Raw genomic sequence first — 18,213 nt, 5'->3', positions numbered from 1 at the left:
ACACACACACACACACACACACACACACACACACACACCCTTCTTGCCATCCTAATAAGCAACAACTCTTGAGTATTCTGGAGCCAAGCCAAGAAGTATAGCCAATTCCATCACCTCACTGTCAGGAATGCCCTAGCATACCTCCTCCTCTCTGCCTTGCTATGCTCAGTGGCTTCCAATGCCTGAGACCATCTAGTCTTGGCAGCAAGTGATCTGCCAGCCCTTGACTTGCACGTATGATGTGGTAGAGAGAAGCTAGCATCTGCTCTAAGACAAGTGAGTGACCTAGTTTGCAGGAGATTTTTCCAGGGCACCTCATTCTCCTCTGCCTAGACCAAGATTCTCAATCCAAGTTGCCCATGGGGCTGGATTTTGACATTCCACAGGGGAATTTACTCTCATTTGGCTCTCTTCCAATTTTTATGTCTGAGCTCAAAAGTCACCTCCTTTGAAATGCCTTCTTTGACCACCTACTTTAAAGAAGGTGTTCTTCTCTACCATAGTGGTGATGTCACTACATCCTATTTTCTTTACGACCCTATTAATGATCTCTCTCTCTATATTTTATTTGTAAATGTATTCATTGTCTATCTTCCTAGCTACAATAGTGCTCCATGGAAACCAGGACTGTGTCTGTCATTTCCAATGTTCCCTCAGTGCCTAGCAAAGTGTGGAACACACACTGGTTGCTTCTATTGGCCAGCTATTGCTGCAAAACAAGCCATTTCCAATTTCAGTGGTATATAACATTGAGCATTTCCTACAATGCTCACATATCTTCAGGTCAGCTGGGATAGCTCTGCTTCAAACTTTAGTCTGTGGGCTGCGGGTTGACTGGGACACTTCTACTTACTGTATTTACCTTTCTTATGAGACCAGCAGGCTCTCTGGGGCATGTTCTTCTCATAATCTCCGCTTGAAACACATCTGCTAATATCTAAGTTGCCAGAGCATGTCACATGACCAAATGTGACATTAATGAAGCAGGAAGGTATATTTTTCCCAAGGAGTTTGAGGGGGAGAGAAATAATTGCCAAATAATAATCTCATCTACCACGATGCTCCACAAATATCAATTATTGAATAAACAAATGCACCTTCCCCCAAATCAGTTGACCTTTGTAGCTAAACCACTTTTCAATCATTACAGTCTTGTGTCTCATCAGTGTTAGTCTTAGGATATCAGTCCCCTGTAAATCCATGACCTATGCAAAAGAACCATACTGCCTTGTTTGCCTTGGACAGGAGCCAACTTGAGATCTCTGCTTGTTTAACAGAGGTTAAAGCCTCCTTCATTTGATCCTGGCTCTCCCTGTCCCCTCTTCAGGTATAGGGAAGGTTTCGTTCCTGCCAAAAACTAGAGGGGATGGAACCAATTAGGAGAACCTACCATCTGGTGGTGTGGGCTCATCAGATTTGCAGCCAAGATTCCAACTGGGACTGTTAAAGAGTTTGTGCACAATAGCTTGAGTGTTTGAGTAGAGCAGGAAATGTCCTGGTCACTGGGACAGAGTATAGGTGCCTCAGGATCACCAAACATTTTACAGCTGACAGCCTCAACATATTATGAGTGGCCTGGAGAGACCACCTCCCAGTCGCTTCTATGTGGGTGAATGGCTAGCACTTTCTAACTGTTCTTGAACACAGGTTTGCTCCTGGCTAGACAAGGATTACCAAAGACCCCTACAGCTTTGATTAACTAGAAGCCTGAATTTCAGACCTTTTGCCTGTCCTGACTTCTGATCTTGACTTACCCACCAGAATCCCTTGTATGTGCTTGTCTCATTGGTGGCTCTTCTGACTTTAGCATGTTGACCTTTTGTCTGCATTAGTTCAGCTCCAGCCTGTCTGAATTTTCTTTTCTGAAAAGATGTGCAATGGGGGACATCTATATACAGATAGAATATATATATAGTAAATGTATTTATTTACAATAAATACATAAAATAGACAATAAATACATTTACATCTATATATAGATAGTATATATATATATGCTTAATAGGCAAAAATATATATATGTATCTATTTTGCCTCTCAAGCATTCAATCTCCATTCTTTTGGTAATAGCATCCTTATTCCCTTTGAAGGAATTATTCTTCCCCATGTCCATATAGTTTTGGTGGGCTGGCTTAAATCCGCAATCCTTTGGTTCTTCTCACTACCCCAAGCTCTAAAAATGATGATTTCACTGGGCCTATGTCAAGCAAAAGACTACATATCCTGGCCACTGTGTCATATTCAGAAATGAGCATGTGTCCTAAGTTTTATCCAATGACATCAGGCCCAGGACTTTTGTGGAACTGATGAGAAAAGAAAAGTTTCATTTCCACTGGACTTTTAGCTGAGCAGGTGAAGGCTGCCAGTGCTAGGATCTGATATATGACATACCTATGCCTGAGACTAAAGCCAGTTTAGAGAAAAGCTAAGCATAAAAATCTAGGGGCATGTCTCAGTCCTGATGACATCAATCAAGCCCTTGAATTTGGCTATACCTTAAGTTAAAACTATCCAGTTAGTTGGGTTTCTGTCACTTGCCACAAAAAGAGTCCTGACTGCTTACTGCTCAAATGGGCTTTCCCCCTTATTTCTATAAACAATAATTTCTTAAGCCAAAGAAACTCTATGATCCACATATTTAGTCCATTTTCATGGACTGAATCATAAATGAAAAGAAATGCTTTCAGACTTAGCATAGCTATATATTTAGATCTTGGATAAACTTAGCCTTAAGATTTCAATTTTCTCTATCCATAAAACAGATTCATTTATGGGTAATGACCACCTTCCTAGGAAAACACTAAAAATTAATTAGTTACATTTTACTTATGGGCATTTATGCTAATAGATAAGAAGGCTGGTTAATTACAATACCCTGTGTTTGCCTAGCATGTTTGATTTTTCAAAGCTCTTTCATACAAATAATGGCACTTGCCTGTTCTAATAACTTTGAGAATCAGGTATTAGCACCCCATATTATAAATCTGGAAACTAAATTGGATATAAAAGCTTTTTAAGGTTACACAGCAAGTCAATGTCAGAACTCACATTAAACAAGTTATCTTAAGTTCTGCACATACTAGAAATTTTATTCAATTTCATTGGAAATTGTTCTACTGGGTTTATAGTTCCCTTAAAATCAGAACAAAATATGTACAAATGATTAAAATTTTATTGAGAGAAATATCACAGCACTGTTTTTAAGAAAAAAAAGGGAAGTAAACTAGATATCCCATAAAAGGAGACAGCTTAAATAAATTAGGGTATATATATACAGTGGGCTTTTATGAAACCATTAAAAATGAATGTGCAATAATAAAAGTAGCCTAAAGGTTATAATATGCAAAAAATCATGTTATAAGATAGTAATATAAATCTATTAATGTTTAAATTGTTAGGTTCAAAAAAAGGATGGAAAATGTATCCTTAGTACTATAATTATACAAGTTTTATTGTGTTTGCTGTCTCTGTTCCTGTAGCTTTCTGTAATATATATATTACTTTTGTAGACAAACTAAAGGCTATTCTCAAACTTTATTTTCATCCTAGAGGTTCCATACAATGAACACATGGAAACATGCCTAACCATTGGGTATCAATTTCATTAGCCTCCAACTGCCTCATTTGCCCCAGTTTTGCCTGCCTCCTCAACCTGGACCTCCCATGGCCCTGGGATCCTCTGTGCTTTCTGGACAGCAGGCTGGGACACACCAAAGTCATAAGATGCATACAAGGCTCATACATCAATGGCAAACCCAGGGCTTGAATCAGAAATTCTTTATTTAGAAAATGGAACCTTATACCTTATTTAGGACCCTTCATGACAATAGTCCAGCAGGAGCTAAAATGAGCTTTCAATTTGACTTACACCTGGTTTTCACCCCCATAACTTTGGAGCTACACAATAACAATCATCCATAGGTATTTACAGCACAGCCTGTTGGAACTCTCAAAACTCATAATATCAAAAACATTACTCTAAGCAGCAATGATTCAGGCTTATTCTTGTCACTGCCATTCATTCATTCATTCATTCATTCATTCATCTAGCACCACTGAACACTATTCTGTGGTGGAGACTGTGATGAGAAGCTAAAGTAAACAAGGTCATTGACCTCACATTGCTTAGTCCAGTTGGGCAGGTAAGACACGTGTTCAAGTGACAAGGTGAGTAAAACCTGGGGATAAGCGTGACCATTGCTAGGGAGATGGTAAAAAGGGCTGAGGGGCAGAAGAGCATGTGAATATGAAAGAGAAAAAAGGCTCAATGAAGAAGGTAAAATAAGAGCTAGGGCTGACCAGAAGGACAGAATTTCAGCAGAGCAGTATGGAAGGAGCAGTTGGTAAGTGTAAGTGAAGGAAATGGCAGTGTGAATTTGAAGACCACTGAGTTGTATGGTTGGAACAGAGGCTGAGCTTCAGTGCTATGTATGTCTTCCTTGTTAAAATAAATGAGGACTCTGAATGAATCCCTGCCTCCACACAGCCTCACCAGTTCTCCAGGCACTGCACTGGATCAGCCTCCAATCTCCAGGAATGCCCATGGACACACACAGAGCCACATACGATGACAGCGCACCCCTAAACCAAGTCATCAGCTTCCCTTTCCCCTGGTCTTTGTCCCCACCCTCCTGCCCATCTGCCAGACTCCATCCCAAACTGGAGATGGGAGTAAAGAAACAAGGCCATTGAAACACAAGCCAGACGTCTTCAGCAAATGTGAATTTGGCAAAGTACTATCAAGCATCTGATTTCTGAAGAGAAAACAGAAATCTAAACACGGCACTTCTCTGCTTAAAACCCTTCCATGGGCTCTTTAGTGTTTGAGCTAAAGATCAAAATCCATAACAGAGCCTACAAGGCCTGGCCAGGCCTCTGCCCAGGAAGCTTCTCAAACACTCCTCCTGTTCCCATCACTGCATCACCAAAGCCTTCAGTCCTCAGCTCAAGCACCTATTCATCCTCCTGCATGAGCTGGTTCCTTTGTATATGCTTTCACAGAATCATGGCCCTTTCTTTCAGATCGTTTATTACAACCTATACACTCATTCATGTGATCATCTAATGGCAGCCTCCTTTATTAGCTGGTGAGCTCCATGAGCACAGGGCTGCTTTCTAGTTTTGTTCACAATAGTAAGCACTCCATAAATATTTGTTAAATATTGAATGAATTCATCTGAGGCCCCAAAGTAGGCTTCATGCTTCAGCATTTGCATACAGAATGCGCCCTGGATGTGCAAGTTGGTGGAAGGGAAGTCTAGAGCTTTCCTTAGACACTTAGCTTGTTTAGGGATCCTCTCGCTAGCCAAAGGTAGAGAACTTCTATTAATCATATATCTCTGGTGTTTTCCATATGCTGCCAGCATAGAAATACAGCCCCAGAAGGACTCTCAGAGACCATGAGCTTCATTTTATAAATAAGCTTGGGGGGGGGATGTTTCTCCAAGGTTACACCTAAACGATTCAAGAAGGTAGTCCAGCATTTGAATCCATGTCTTCAAATCTCAACTCAGTGTCCTATTTACTGCATCAAACCTGCCATTACAGGAAGGTGTGTGGGGTGTGTCTGTGTGTATACAAATATATACAGATATATTTTCCCATCTACATCCTACCTATCTTTCCAAATTCAACTCAAATGTCCTTGTTTTATGAAATCTAAATCTCTCCAACTAAAGGTTTTCCTTCCTTCCTCTAAATGTGTGTGTGTGTGTGTGTGTGTGTGTGTGTGTGTAAGACGGAGACAGAGAGAGAGAGAGAGAGAGAGAGAAAGAGAGGCAGATTTGGTTTATGCCTATTTCCTTTATAAGAACCTGAGCCCCTTAAGAGGAAAATCAATGCCTAATGCATTTTATTTTTCTCAATTTCTAGTGCAATGCCTTGTAATGAAAAATGGATTTCATCTCTTGCATCAGCTGTCACCAATTTGAGGCCATGTGTAGATTCAGTGGGAAAAAATTCTGTAATCAACTAATGCTGTCTGCAAAGGTATGGAGTGGGGCAGTGACAGTACATATCCCCATAGAAGGTGATAATAAAAGGGTTTTGGATGAATGAATGAATGAACAAATACATGAATCTTACCAGTTTTCCAAATGTGCTATATGATCACTTTATCCTGAGCGGCTGAGAGGAGAGCAGTAAGCTCACTCATCCCAGCAGGATCTTCAAACTAGTCAGGGAAAGAAATGTTTACAAGGATTTTTCTATCCATAAAAGCTGATGATTATCAATATTATAATAAGAGCCAAGAGACAACCATAGACAAACGTCAACACTTGTGTGCCTTAATGTAAGGGCACGGGTGAAGATGGAGGAGCCAACATGACTGTAACATTAACTAGAGAACTGTAGACATCTGCCATGGAGCTGAGAACATAGTGTGGTGCAGGAGGCAAACTCCCAAATATCCACCACATGGTAAGAAGCATATGCAGCAGTGGTTGAGGGGAGGCGAGGAGGAATATTGTGACTTTACCCACTCAAAATACCCTCCTCCCACTCCACAACCAAAATCTGCTCCACCCTTTAATGCCTGCTAAAGTTCCACCTTCCCCAAGAAGTTTTCATCATCCACAGTCATAGCTTTTGCCTTGGAAGACTTAGCTCTTAAGCTTGAATCATAAATTCCACTGTGACACTTCTACTGTTGGGCTATTTCACTGCTATGGTACTTTTCTCTGTCCATATATTCATAGGTTTTTTTTTTTTTTTTTTTTTCGAGACAAAGTCTCACTCTGTTGCTAGGCTGGAGTGCAGTGGCGCGATCTTGGCTCAATGCAACCTCTGCCTCCTGAGTTCAAGCAATTCTCCTGCCTCAGCCTCCTGAGTAGCCAGGACTACAGGTGCGTGCCACCACGCCCAGCTAAGTTTTTGTATTTTTGGTAGAGACGGGGTTTCACTGTATTAGCCAGGATGGTCTCGATCTCCTGACCTCGTGATCTGCCCGCCTTGGCCTTCCAAAGTGCTGGGATTACAAGCGTGAGCCACTGCCCCTGGCCATATTCATAGATCTTTAAAAGGAGAAAGCTCATTGAGTTTTGGAGCCCCCCAGACTGGCTTTAAATACTAGCTTAGGTTTTTATTTGTTGCATAATACAAAGAAGACACAATCTCTCTCAGTCTCAGTACCATCATCAATGAAATGGGGATAATCACCTTTCAAGATAGTTATAAAATGTAAGACAACATCTGCAAAGTATTTGGCACATAGTAGGTCTTCAAAATAATCCTTGTTTATCCCACAATCAGCCACCATTCTCTTCATTACTGTATACACACTAATTTTTTTGAGAGTAGGAGTTATACATCTTTTGTGTCTTTTATTATTTTTTGACAGGGTAAATAATAGATATTATTAGAACAAAATAATAAAATGATGAATGCTGACGATATAAATCAGGTATGAGTAGATTGGCCTACTTACAGGTCTGCCCAAACAACATAATTTGATTACTCTAGCAATCAAACAGGAAGTAATGGAAACTTTGGTTAACTTGAGAGTTTATGTATTTAAAAAGGGTGGCACTTCTCAGCTCTAGAAAATAGAAGTTAAGCAGGAATGTGGGCCCAGGGTTGCTTAATGCCTAAGTTTTTTTTTTTTAAAGATGCCAGAAATCTGGATTTTTATGCCAAATATGAAAAAGCATTGTGGAGGTCAAGAAAAACAAATCTGTGTTGCAACTCTGAAGTTGATGAGCCATGCTCAGGCAAGAGCTAAGGCCATCTGTCTGTTGCCAGTGCCTAGTGTCTTGTTAGGAAGCCCCTGGGCTTCCCCAGTAGGTCCATGACAGAGGGCATCCCACTGTAGTTAGGGTTGCTACCTTTCACCTATTGTCATTGAGGCTCTGAAAATTTTTATGCTGTGTAATTCCCTGACTCCTACAGACATTTATTCATTTGTATTAGAGGCATTTCCAAGTGTTCTCAACACTAAACTATAGATATACATGGTCTTTCTGACAGCAGTTTATATTCTGGTGGTGAAGCTAACCTATAAAGACACAACACAGACAACATTGCAGTGCTATCAATCAGGGCTTGCAAACTCAATGCTTGCCAAAGCCAGCAGGTAAAGAAAATGAGAAGAATGGGCTGGTTGGGAAAGAGACCATGTAGATGGGGTTTACTCTGTCCCATCTCAGCAAATTGAGGCTCCATAGACCTGGGCCCTAGTGTTGCCAGATATTTTAATATTTAAAAATATTAGTCAAGACTAGATGTCCAAGTTCTAATGTGAAATTCCGTGGTTCTTACACAGTGTGTGGGCCCAGAACTCAGTCTCTGTGCTGGAACTGGCTTGTGGATGGCTATATTTGGTGACCCCTTCTGCAGATAGATAACCCTATTTATCCTTGAGGCTCAATTCAATCACCACCTCCTAGAGACAAACTCCACTCTTCAAGGCATCTTTAATACTCCATACAAATTGCTGCTATAGCACTTACAACATTACATTTGAATTTTCTCTTTACAGGATAGAAAATGTCTTACTATGGATAAAGTACTCCAGGGCGGGGAATGCAACTTACTGTTGTCTGCATTTGTAGCACTTTATGTCATGCCTTGGTTTGGTTGAGGGCTCAAAAATGCTTACTAAACGGATGGAAGACTTTTTAGATTAAAGAGATTCTTAAAGTGTAATCCCCAGAATAATTGCTATAGAATTCTCCAGGGCCTATCTTGAATATTCAAGAAGTAAAAAGTTCATCATGAGTCTTGCTTTAAACAAGCTCCCTGAGTGAATTTTAAGTGCACTGAAGTTTGTGAACCTCTGGGCTAAACTGTTAGCTCCACAAGGAAAGAGGCTGTGCCTTGTTTCCTGGCCCCTATATTCCTAGCGTCTGGCCCAGTGTTTGGCATGAAGTAGGCATTCAGTATGTACTTGCTGAATGAATGAATGAATAAATAGATGAATAAATTAAAAGGTAAGAATTAAGCTGCAACTATGCTACTCAGACCTCTAATAGTAATAATCTCAATCAGCATTTCATTTATTCCTTTATTTACGCTTACCACAAAGGCATCAAAATAAGTTGGGTAGCTGATCAGTAAATCTCTTCTCTATGCACAATCTCCCCAAACCCTACCCCTATAAGCTTGGAAGAGTGCTTAAAGGAGATCCCAAGGCATTGGGTTGCTGATTCAATGGCTTTACTCTTTAATAATGGCAGACAAGGGAAGCAAGAAAGATTGAACACGAAGAAGGCACCAAACTCTCACCTTGGCCAGTAGTAGTAGCCATAGTACTCTTCTATCTTCCCCACCTTCCCTACCATATAACCACTTGTCCTCATTTTTAGTCCCCTGCTGCTAACATGTCTAGCATGAACAGGTCCCATTACACTTCCTCTCCCTTCCCTTCTCCACCCTCTGGTGGAGGGACAATGAATAGCAAAATGCAAAGGGAAAAAATCAAATGACAGCAAAAATTATGAAAAAAACAAATAATATTTGGTGATTTTCTAGATCTAAGACTGATGGGGCAGTTAATTTAAGGCAACTACTAATTCAGATTTCAAAAAACACAGCACAGAAAATTAGTCTGAATAAGATGCTTTCCTTATTTTTCCATGTATTAGTAATGAGTACATTCTTCCTAAAACCGCTTTGCTCCCACTGACATTTCTTACTCAATTAAAACTGGGACAGATGTAAAGTTTTCCCAAACCAATGGACCACCGTGAACATAGCCCTAAAGTGTTCTTAGCCTTACATGAAATTTAAGACAGTCTCCTCCAGCCAGGCCACCATTTCCACCTAACTTGCCCAGTACCCCCTTTGGGATCTGGGAGCTAAAGAAACACAAAGTCTAAGCACAAAATAAGATTATTGCTTCTCAGATAATCCCCATAACAATGTTTCCCACTAGACTGTAAGCTACCTGAGAGCAAGGGCATTTTATCATCTCCGTATTTCCAATATCTATTTCAGTTTATGGCTTTGAAGAGACATTTAAAGAATTAACTAAACGAACAAGACAGGAATTCATGGAAACCTGTACATTAGTTCATGGATGGCAGCATCAAGTTCAAGAACACAGATTCATCCACTCCAGGCCTGTTGACCAAAATGAACAATATTGTCTGTATCATATTTCTGTCTCCCTAATAAACAGTCATTAACCCTATTAGAGATCAAGTCTTAGGTTGCTGAGATAACAAGACAGAAGCACCACCTTTTGCCTTAGAACCTTTTCTCCTATTTTTGTCTTTTATTATCTTGCTGTGCCAGTCAACATCTTGACACTACTAGGAGAGCAGTTCACATCTCTTTCAACCAAAACCTGCTGTAGACATTTCTTAGCAGTGTGAGTGACTAAACACACCGGTATTTATTCTTGATTCTCTATGCAAGTAATACAAAAGCTATGAAGTATGACAAAAGCTATGGAGCCATCCTCCAGGAAATAAATTAGCACATGTATATGCATGCAAACGTTTATAGGTACACTGATGCCCACAACCAAATGCCCCTTCCAAAGACCCTAATCAAAGCCACATTAAAAAGAAAAGAAAGGTTATCTAATAGCAAAATAGCTACTCAGTATTATTCTAGATTCCCAGAAAGATAGTTTCATAGAACTATAATTCAGCAATTAAACTTCAGCCCCTTTTTTAAGGGTAGTGAGTAACACAGTAGATAAGATTTTCGACCTCAGCGTTACCAAAATGAAGAATTGCTATTTTATTTATTCAATGGACCAGTCCTGTGCAAATCATAGCTACAGTTTGAAACACTTTAAGTTTTTCTCCTTAGGTACTTTATTAGACCTCTGCCTTACAAGACTCCGAAAATTCCGTTTCATTTCTTGGGTAATCCCACTAGTTGATTAGGGTACCATAAGAATCAGTGTATCTGTCACAGTATCCAGGAACATGGACCTTCAGGTCTCAAAACCACCATTTGCTTCCTGAGTAACCTTGGGCAAGTTATATAACCTGTCGTAGCCTCAGTTTTCTCATCTCTAAAAGGAAGATAATGTCTAGTACTCTGCAAAGCTCCTGTGAGGATTAAATGAGCTAACACATGAAAAGCAATTAGTACATTAAATGGGATGTAGTCAGTGCTTAATACATGGTAATGAATGTGACTATAAATGACTATAAAGTATTTATCATAGTTCTGATGCACAGTAAGTTCTCAATAAATGAAATCTGCTATAATTATAGTTCTTGGAATTTGTATCAACATTATTTTAGGAGTGGTCTTAGGGATAGAAAGAATTGTGACTTCTCATTTTGAGACTTCAAAGCATAGCCTATTCGAATCATTGAGAACTCACCAGTGGGACTATGAGAAAGACACAAAGGCAGTATGGCCCATGACTTCCACCAGAGACAGCTCAGCAGAAGTCACCAAGTCAATAGTGACACACCAAGACTATCGTGCCAATTCAATCCAGTTTGGGGCCTCAAATTGTTCTTGCGAATTCAGCTCACATTTCCCTGCCATAAATTTTTACTTGAGCTTAATCCCTGAAGGGAAAATATGTTTCCTGATTAATTTTTATGCTTTCATCTGTCATAAAATGCCAATCATGTGAGCACAGGCTTCCTTTTCATTCCTAGTTGCCAGGAAAACTCAGAATGGTGTTTGTTGCCCACATTTTACAATGCATTCAATTCAGATGTCAGAGATTTATCTAGCCCTTCTTCTTGAGGCCACCTTTGTTCTGTTTGATGCTCAATGACCATCCTACAAACTGTGTCTTAAACAACCAATCTCCTCAAGCTATGTTTAAAATGACCAAGGCACCAAGTTTTAATAATTATTGGTCACTTCTGAAAACGAAGAACCAGATGTATAAAACTTCTCAACTATTTTTTCTTATCAAGCTACATTCTGTCCATTTAACGTGTAGATAGGAAATGCCTTAAGCATTTTAAACCACACTTTCACATACTCAGGACCCTTAATTCTATGTCTCTCAGAAGATTCGTATGTGTAAAACTCTCTCAGCTGTGCCAGAAAACCTCTGCAAGGTAGGGAAGATGCAGTAAACTCAAGCACCCATCGTGCTGGCATTTAAAGTAAGCTGACAGTGAAAAAGCAAATCCATTCCATGAAGCATTGCAGGGGCTAAAATGCCAACTGCTGGAATCACTCAGAAGCCTCTAGAAATTTTTCTTGGAGGGCTTTCTCTTAGGAAGACGAATGGCAACTGAAGTCATTTTTACAACACCACCACCTACCCACAGGCCCTCCTTTCATTGGTCTAGCGCAGAAAGACATCTCAGAAATAGAAGCAATTACTTACATCTATAGGTCATCTCAAAGCTGTCGCTGATGTTCACAATATCAATCTGGGGGAGCAGCTTCGGGGGCTCTGTGAGTTGCGACAAAGCAAATCTAAAAGCAGCATGTTCCTGTGACTGCTGGTTTGGAAATAATCCCCCTATGAGAAAAGAAAATGCAACATAGTATATGGGCTAGAGACAGGTTTTAGTTCCTCACAACTCACCCCAGATGAGTCCTTTTCTTCTCCCCATGCCAAACTCACTAGCTGTAGCCTTGAGTGGTAAAGATGAGAGTTCAAATAGACTTAACTGGACACTGACACTTAAACTCCTACAGATGGGCTTTTTTGTGACAAGGGCCTCTAATGTCTATTACTTTGTTCAAACATTTGATTGTGTACCCCTCATCTCAGCTAAAGTCAGAGAAAACAGGAGACTTGAGCCATTTCTCTTCTTCCTCCCTTGTGCAAACCACCTAGGAGCTGCTATTCTCTTATATAAACATACATATAAGCCCCCTCACCCTCTCGTCATGTCTAATTTTTCTTATATCAGCCCCATCTCTCACCAGAGAGCCTTACAGGAAGTAGGTACTAATCAGTGCTGCAGGGTGATTGAAAGCTACCTCTGGGACCCTGCGGGCTTCTCCACTACTATAACTGTTTGCATGGACACTTTTTAGTCTTTGGCCTAGAAAAACCTGCTTGCAATTTAACTATTCTATTGCCCCTAAGGTTTATTATTCATTTTCTCTAAAAACTCTTGTTTTTCTGCAAACAATGTTTTGCTTATTCTTTCACCACTTATGATCCCAGTTACCTAGGAATGACTTGTTACATAAGGGATTGCCATTGTGTGTTTGCATGGTGGAAACTTGTGCTTCAAAGATGTGGGATCTTAGGCATCTCAAGAAGATACAAACATTCTATTCTAGTAAAAGGTATAGTAAAGGTGCCTGATGGGGTGCCTGTTCTGGGAAACAAGAGTCCATGGCTTACCTTTGTATTTACTGTCAACATGTAAATCAATTACATTTCTGTGAATTAAAATCAGCCATTTCTAGAGACTGAACTATAATGATGTTTACATAGAAGTTTATCTCAGATCTGACAGTAATCACAGTCCAAACATAATGTACTTCTAACTTCTTGTAGAGTGGGCATGTGTTTGTTTTTAAGAACCAATAAATGGATTGCAAGCCTTTTGTTACAGATCACACAAATAGAATCAAGTACTACCTGATGGCAGTGATATTTTCAGCATTTTGTTCTGCAATTTAATGCTTCAATCTCTTTTTTTTGAAAACAGTAGCAATGGCTTTATCAGTTGAACAACCAAGTTAGGGCTAAATATAATTTTAAAAATATGCAGAGATACATGAGAAAACATAGCACATACACAAAACATCCTCATGCATTTATACCAGTTACTATATACACAAATACACTAGACAAATACTTCCAATCCACAAAGGATAGGCAGTATATAAGCACAAATGTAAACAATGCCACATGTAAGAGCCAGTGACTTCCACATGTACATGTGCCCCCATTTTGAAGAATAAAAGCAAAAAAAAATCTTGATTATGATGCTCCCCCTTCCCCCCAGATGACCACACCCCAAACACTTCCCTGTCCCCTTTCTCCTCTTCTGCAATGAATGAAAGAGAAAGGGTGGGAGGTTGAGGAGTAGAAGGCTACAGGCTGGGCTACAAGGGAAGTGTCTCCCCTGAAGGCAGGAAGTTTTGCGTGTTAGGCACTAGCACACAGATACGTACACACTTCAGGATGTAGCTTAACAGGTGTCAGGAAACAAAGCAAGTTACTCCATGGCCACTCCAAGCCGCCAGCTAGCTGGAGAGGCTGAAAGAGATGGGTACTGCAGCACATGTATGCCCAACAAAATATCAATTGCACCACGTCCCCCCTCAAACACACACTCACAAAAGAGCACAAACTCCCAGCAATGTGAACTTTCCCTAGTGGAGCTATCTCCCTACCAGGGGAGAGAGATTAGAAACCAAACCAACGAAGATGCTTCCAAACACAGCAGCTTGCTTCGTTCCGGGACACAAACGACACTGACATGCTGGTCACACGGAAGCCCCAAGCCCTTGTGGACATGCTTTGTGATTGGTGTTATTGCTTCTGTTTGTTTTGCTTTCCCTCATGATTATCAGGAGTAGCAATATCTGTCAGTTCCCTCAGAAATACAGGGAGGGTGGCGGGGCCTTTGAGAAGTGCAACAACTAAGAAGGGGAAATGGGGAACAAAAAAGCATGCAGCATGTTGAAACCTGCCTCCAAGTTGAGAGGATGGAGCCCAGTAACAAGGATAACGGAGAGCAAACAGGAGGAGAAAGGAGCATGTGTACGTGTGTGTGTTTGTGTGTGTAAAAGGTAGACCTCTGTGGATAGGAAATCTAAGAGGAGGGGGCAAGGAAGGAACGGAGAAAAGGCAGGCTAGGAAGTTCCAGGATCGGGGGAGTGGAGACCACCAGCGCAGCATGGCAGACAGCAAAGAGAAGGCAGCTGGAGGAGTCCAGAACAGGAGAGGGAGCCTACCCGCCTTGGAGTGGGGGCCTTCTGGCATTATTTCAGCGGCTGCAATATACCCAGCACCCCTCACTCCTTCTTCTAGAGGGTCTCTTTTCTGTCCCCCAGCAGAGAAAGCACTGCCTCCTTCAATTACATATATATGTGCATATGTAATATATAATCACACACGTGAAAACACACACACCATACATACTTACATTAAAAATGGAATCAAGCACCATCTACCAAGCAATAGAGTTAACTCCTTAAACACCCACCACCCTTTCCAGCCTGATTTTTTTTCCTCCAAAGCGATGGTTCCTCCATTTCACATGCTCTTGCCTGGAGTGCGAGTGGTGTGTGTGTGTGTGTGTGTGTGTGTGCGCGAACACTTCCCCTCTGCCCCTCATCCGATAGGGAGAAGCCCCCTCCTCAGGCTGTCAGCCCAAGTCTCCCTTCTGTTACTGCAGCACAGCTTTAGGGAGCCAAGCACAACAGTCAGTACCGGGGAGGGGGTACAAAACCCCTATCCCCAAAAAAATCCCTGGCCAGACCCAGAAAGTCCCTCCCCAGGCTGCCCCCTCACTCACCGATCTGGATATTGTTGGGGAAATTGGCACCTACTACCGCGCCTAGGAAACCGGTGCAGAAGAAGGCAAAAATGTGCTGCATATTCCTTTTTGCATTGGCGAAAAAGAAGCCCAGGTCCAATCATAGATTTGGTGTTTCCCCCCCTTTCCCTTTATTCTTCTCGCTGTTCTGCCTGTTCTTTTCCTCCTGCAGTTCCTTCCTTGCTTGCTTGCTTCCTTCCTTCAGTGAGGTTTGTCTGTTTCCCTTGGAATCCGAGCACTTAAACTGCAGCGTTAACACCAACTGACAGCCAGATTAACTGAGCACGGGAAAAGAAGCCCGTCCTCATGCTAGCTGGAGCGCTGGCTCCCCCACTCCTTCTCCTCTCCCCTCGCAGCCTGCCTCTCTCTCCCTCCCTTGCTCTCTCTCGCTCTCCCCCTCACACTCACACAGGCAGCAAGCTCTATGCTAATACCCACCGAGCCAGCTTGGAGTTCCACAGCCGACCTCCCCACCTGTTCCCCCTGCCTCCCGTCCTCACCTTATCCTCCTTTCTGTGTGTGCAGAAAGGCGGTGGTGGTGGTGGTGGGGGTGACACGTGGCACTTGGCCCTGAAAGGGGTAACCTCACAGTCCTCTTTACCCTCCCCCGCCTTTCTGAGCTCGGTCTGCCCCCTCCCCCAGCCCCCTGGCTGAAGCTGCTGGGAATGTGGGTTCAGCTGTAAGTCAGTAGGTGGCAGGGGGTCCCCACAATAGTCCTCAATCCACCAGCTGCTTGATCTAGGTCACTTTTTCTAGGAGTGCATGGGCTGTGCTGGATATATCTCCTGCACTCCACTGGCCCAATTATTCCTACAACTAATTCCTGAGGGAAAGACCCTAGAAATCCCTCCTAGGAAATTTAAAGGAAAAAAAAAAAAAAGCTTTCTCTCTCCTAATGGAAGGAATGACAGATAGACAAACAAGGGAGGATCTGGAGTGACTGGCAGGTATTTTGACCAGGTATTTGACAGTCCTTGTCTACCTTTACAAGTGAAATGGTGGTCTCTTTTCAATCCTAGGCATTTAAAATGGGCCCCTTTCTCTCTTTCCCTGCATTCCACAGGAGTCTATAGCATCAGAATTGTGTGGGTGTACAATAAAGATTAAGGATACTTACACAGAGCAATTACATGAGTCATTTTGCAGGGATTCTAGTGAGAGGATTCAAGCTTCTTTCAGTTCTCTCTGGATGCTGGTCATGTCTGGCGTAAGCTGGAACTTCATAGACTCTCCTGGACCAGGGCTTCTGCTGAAATAACCTGTAGAGAGATCAACTGTGTTCAGGAGAATAGTGTTAAATGCAAAGCAGCAGCCACTAGCAGCCACAGAATACAGTTTTTGAAGGAACTTTACAGATTTTTATCCATCTGTCTTCACTCCAACCCTGTAAAGTGGCCATGAACCCTATTTTACAGATGAAAAAGATAAGGCTTCTTGGATTAAGTCATAAAGACACAGACCTACTAAGATGTACAGTACAACCTACAAACTTGAGTGCTTTGGCCGTTACCAGTTGACTTACTGCCCTGGCCAGGACTCCTGTCCAACAGGAGATGATCCAGGAAAAGGAAAGTCAACCTTGTCTTTAGTAAGAAAGAGAAATAATAGACTTTGGACTCCATTTTGCTTTGCCATATGAATAGGCCATTTTATCCACAGACTCTTCACTTTCCTCACCAGGACTGTATATCACGTGGACTTGAGTGACAGCTACAAGGACTGGGATTTGTAAAAAACATCTGACCATGTACAATGAAGCCCCAAAATAGGAACAACTTGGAGGTCAAATGCTTTGTGATTTCCTATGCACTTTCACATATATTAATTAATTAGCTAAAATAATTTTTAAGGCTAATGTTTATTCACTATTTTGAATGTGCCAGGTACCATGCTAAGAAATGCACCTGCATCATTTATTTGTACAATACCTGTGTAGGTAGGCTCATGCCCATTTAATAGATGAAGAAACAGAGGTCTAAAAACTCACCCCAAGTTTTCACTGCTAATGAAAGAGATTGGGCATTTAAACACAGTAAATGCCACCATCAGGCCCCAGCTCTTAACTCTTAGGCTCTAATAGCAGCAAGCACTGGGTAGGAACCTTCTAAAGGAAGAATAAGCATCAGCGTAGGAAGATGAGAGAACAGAATCAGGAAAGATCACTTCTAAGGTCTCTGCCAACATTAAGAGTCTCTGATTTAATGATTCCATCTTTTAATTTCTCCACTTGCAGTTTTTGTATCTTACTACTTTGAATAGTACCTGGGGATCTTTTAGGTTCCCTAAGCTTTGTGCCTGGTAATAATAATAATTAGGCTGTCATCAAAGGCTTCACACCTTGCAATCACCTTTTATGGGAAGCTCTTTAGACCCTTTACAAGCAAAACCTCAATGTCCCCCTGCATTAGGTAAGAATTGTTTTGCATACTTTGTAGGGAGGGGACTTTTAAGGGAGTCAAAAAGATGAATTTTCCATGGTCATTATAAATCATATAGTCAAGCAGATCTTCCTAAAATGGAGGTCTATGTCACTGCCCTGCTCAAGTATGGTTAATAGCTCCCCTTGGTCTATTAAATACATAGTTGTTCACTGATTAAATATAGAACTTACATATTTCAAGTGTAGGCATCTAGGTCAAACTACATTAGGTTCAACTGTTTATTCCATGTTTCTTTATAATTCTCTTCATTTCAAATGTTGGTGGGGAACCTATTCTGTATCTCACAGGGTGCCAGGTGCTGGGCGATATGAAGAGGAATCAGACACAGTCTCTGCCTCAAGGCAGGTGAATGTGGCAGAAGAAGAAGACAGATGAACCCAGACAAC

At 41.4% G+C, this 18,213-nt stretch overlaps 1 protein-coding gene across 3 annotated transcripts in view; it reads right to left on the bottom strand.

Annotated features, from left to right (window-relative positions):
- The window catches only part of GRIA1 (glutamate ionotropic receptor AMPA type subunit 1), a 321,128-nt gene extending 304,988 nt beyond the window's left edge, over window positions 1–16,140 (bottom strand). The window contains exons 1-2 of one of the 3 annotated variants that reach the window (XM_054488755.2): window positions 15,366–16,140; window positions 12,260–12,397 (exon numbers count right to left, since the gene is read on the bottom strand). In XM_054488755.2, the coding sequence (XP_054344730.1) occupies window positions 12,260–12,397; window positions 15,366–15,447 (220 nt within the window). In that variant the 5' untranslated portion in view covers window positions 15,448–16,140. Of the gene's footprint in view, window positions 1–12,259; window positions 12,398–14,993; window positions 15,040–15,365 lie in introns of those variants that run through there. The other 2 variants (XM_054488754.2, XM_063665293.1) reach the window with 2 other exon arrangements.
- Window positions 16,141–18,213: the final 2,073 nt, after the last annotated feature.

The sequence above is a fragment of the Pongo pygmaeus genome, chromosome 4 (genome assembly GCF_028885625.2).
Source record: "Pongo pygmaeus isolate AG05252 chromosome 4, NHGRI_mPonPyg2-v2.0_pri, whole genome shotgun sequence".
NCBI classification, from domain to species: Eukaryota; Metazoa; Chordata; class Mammalia; order Primates; family Hominidae; genus Pongo; species Pongo pygmaeus.
The sequence above is the reverse complement of the archived record's forward strand: the minus strand, read 5'-3'. Positions and strand labels throughout refer to the sequence as shown.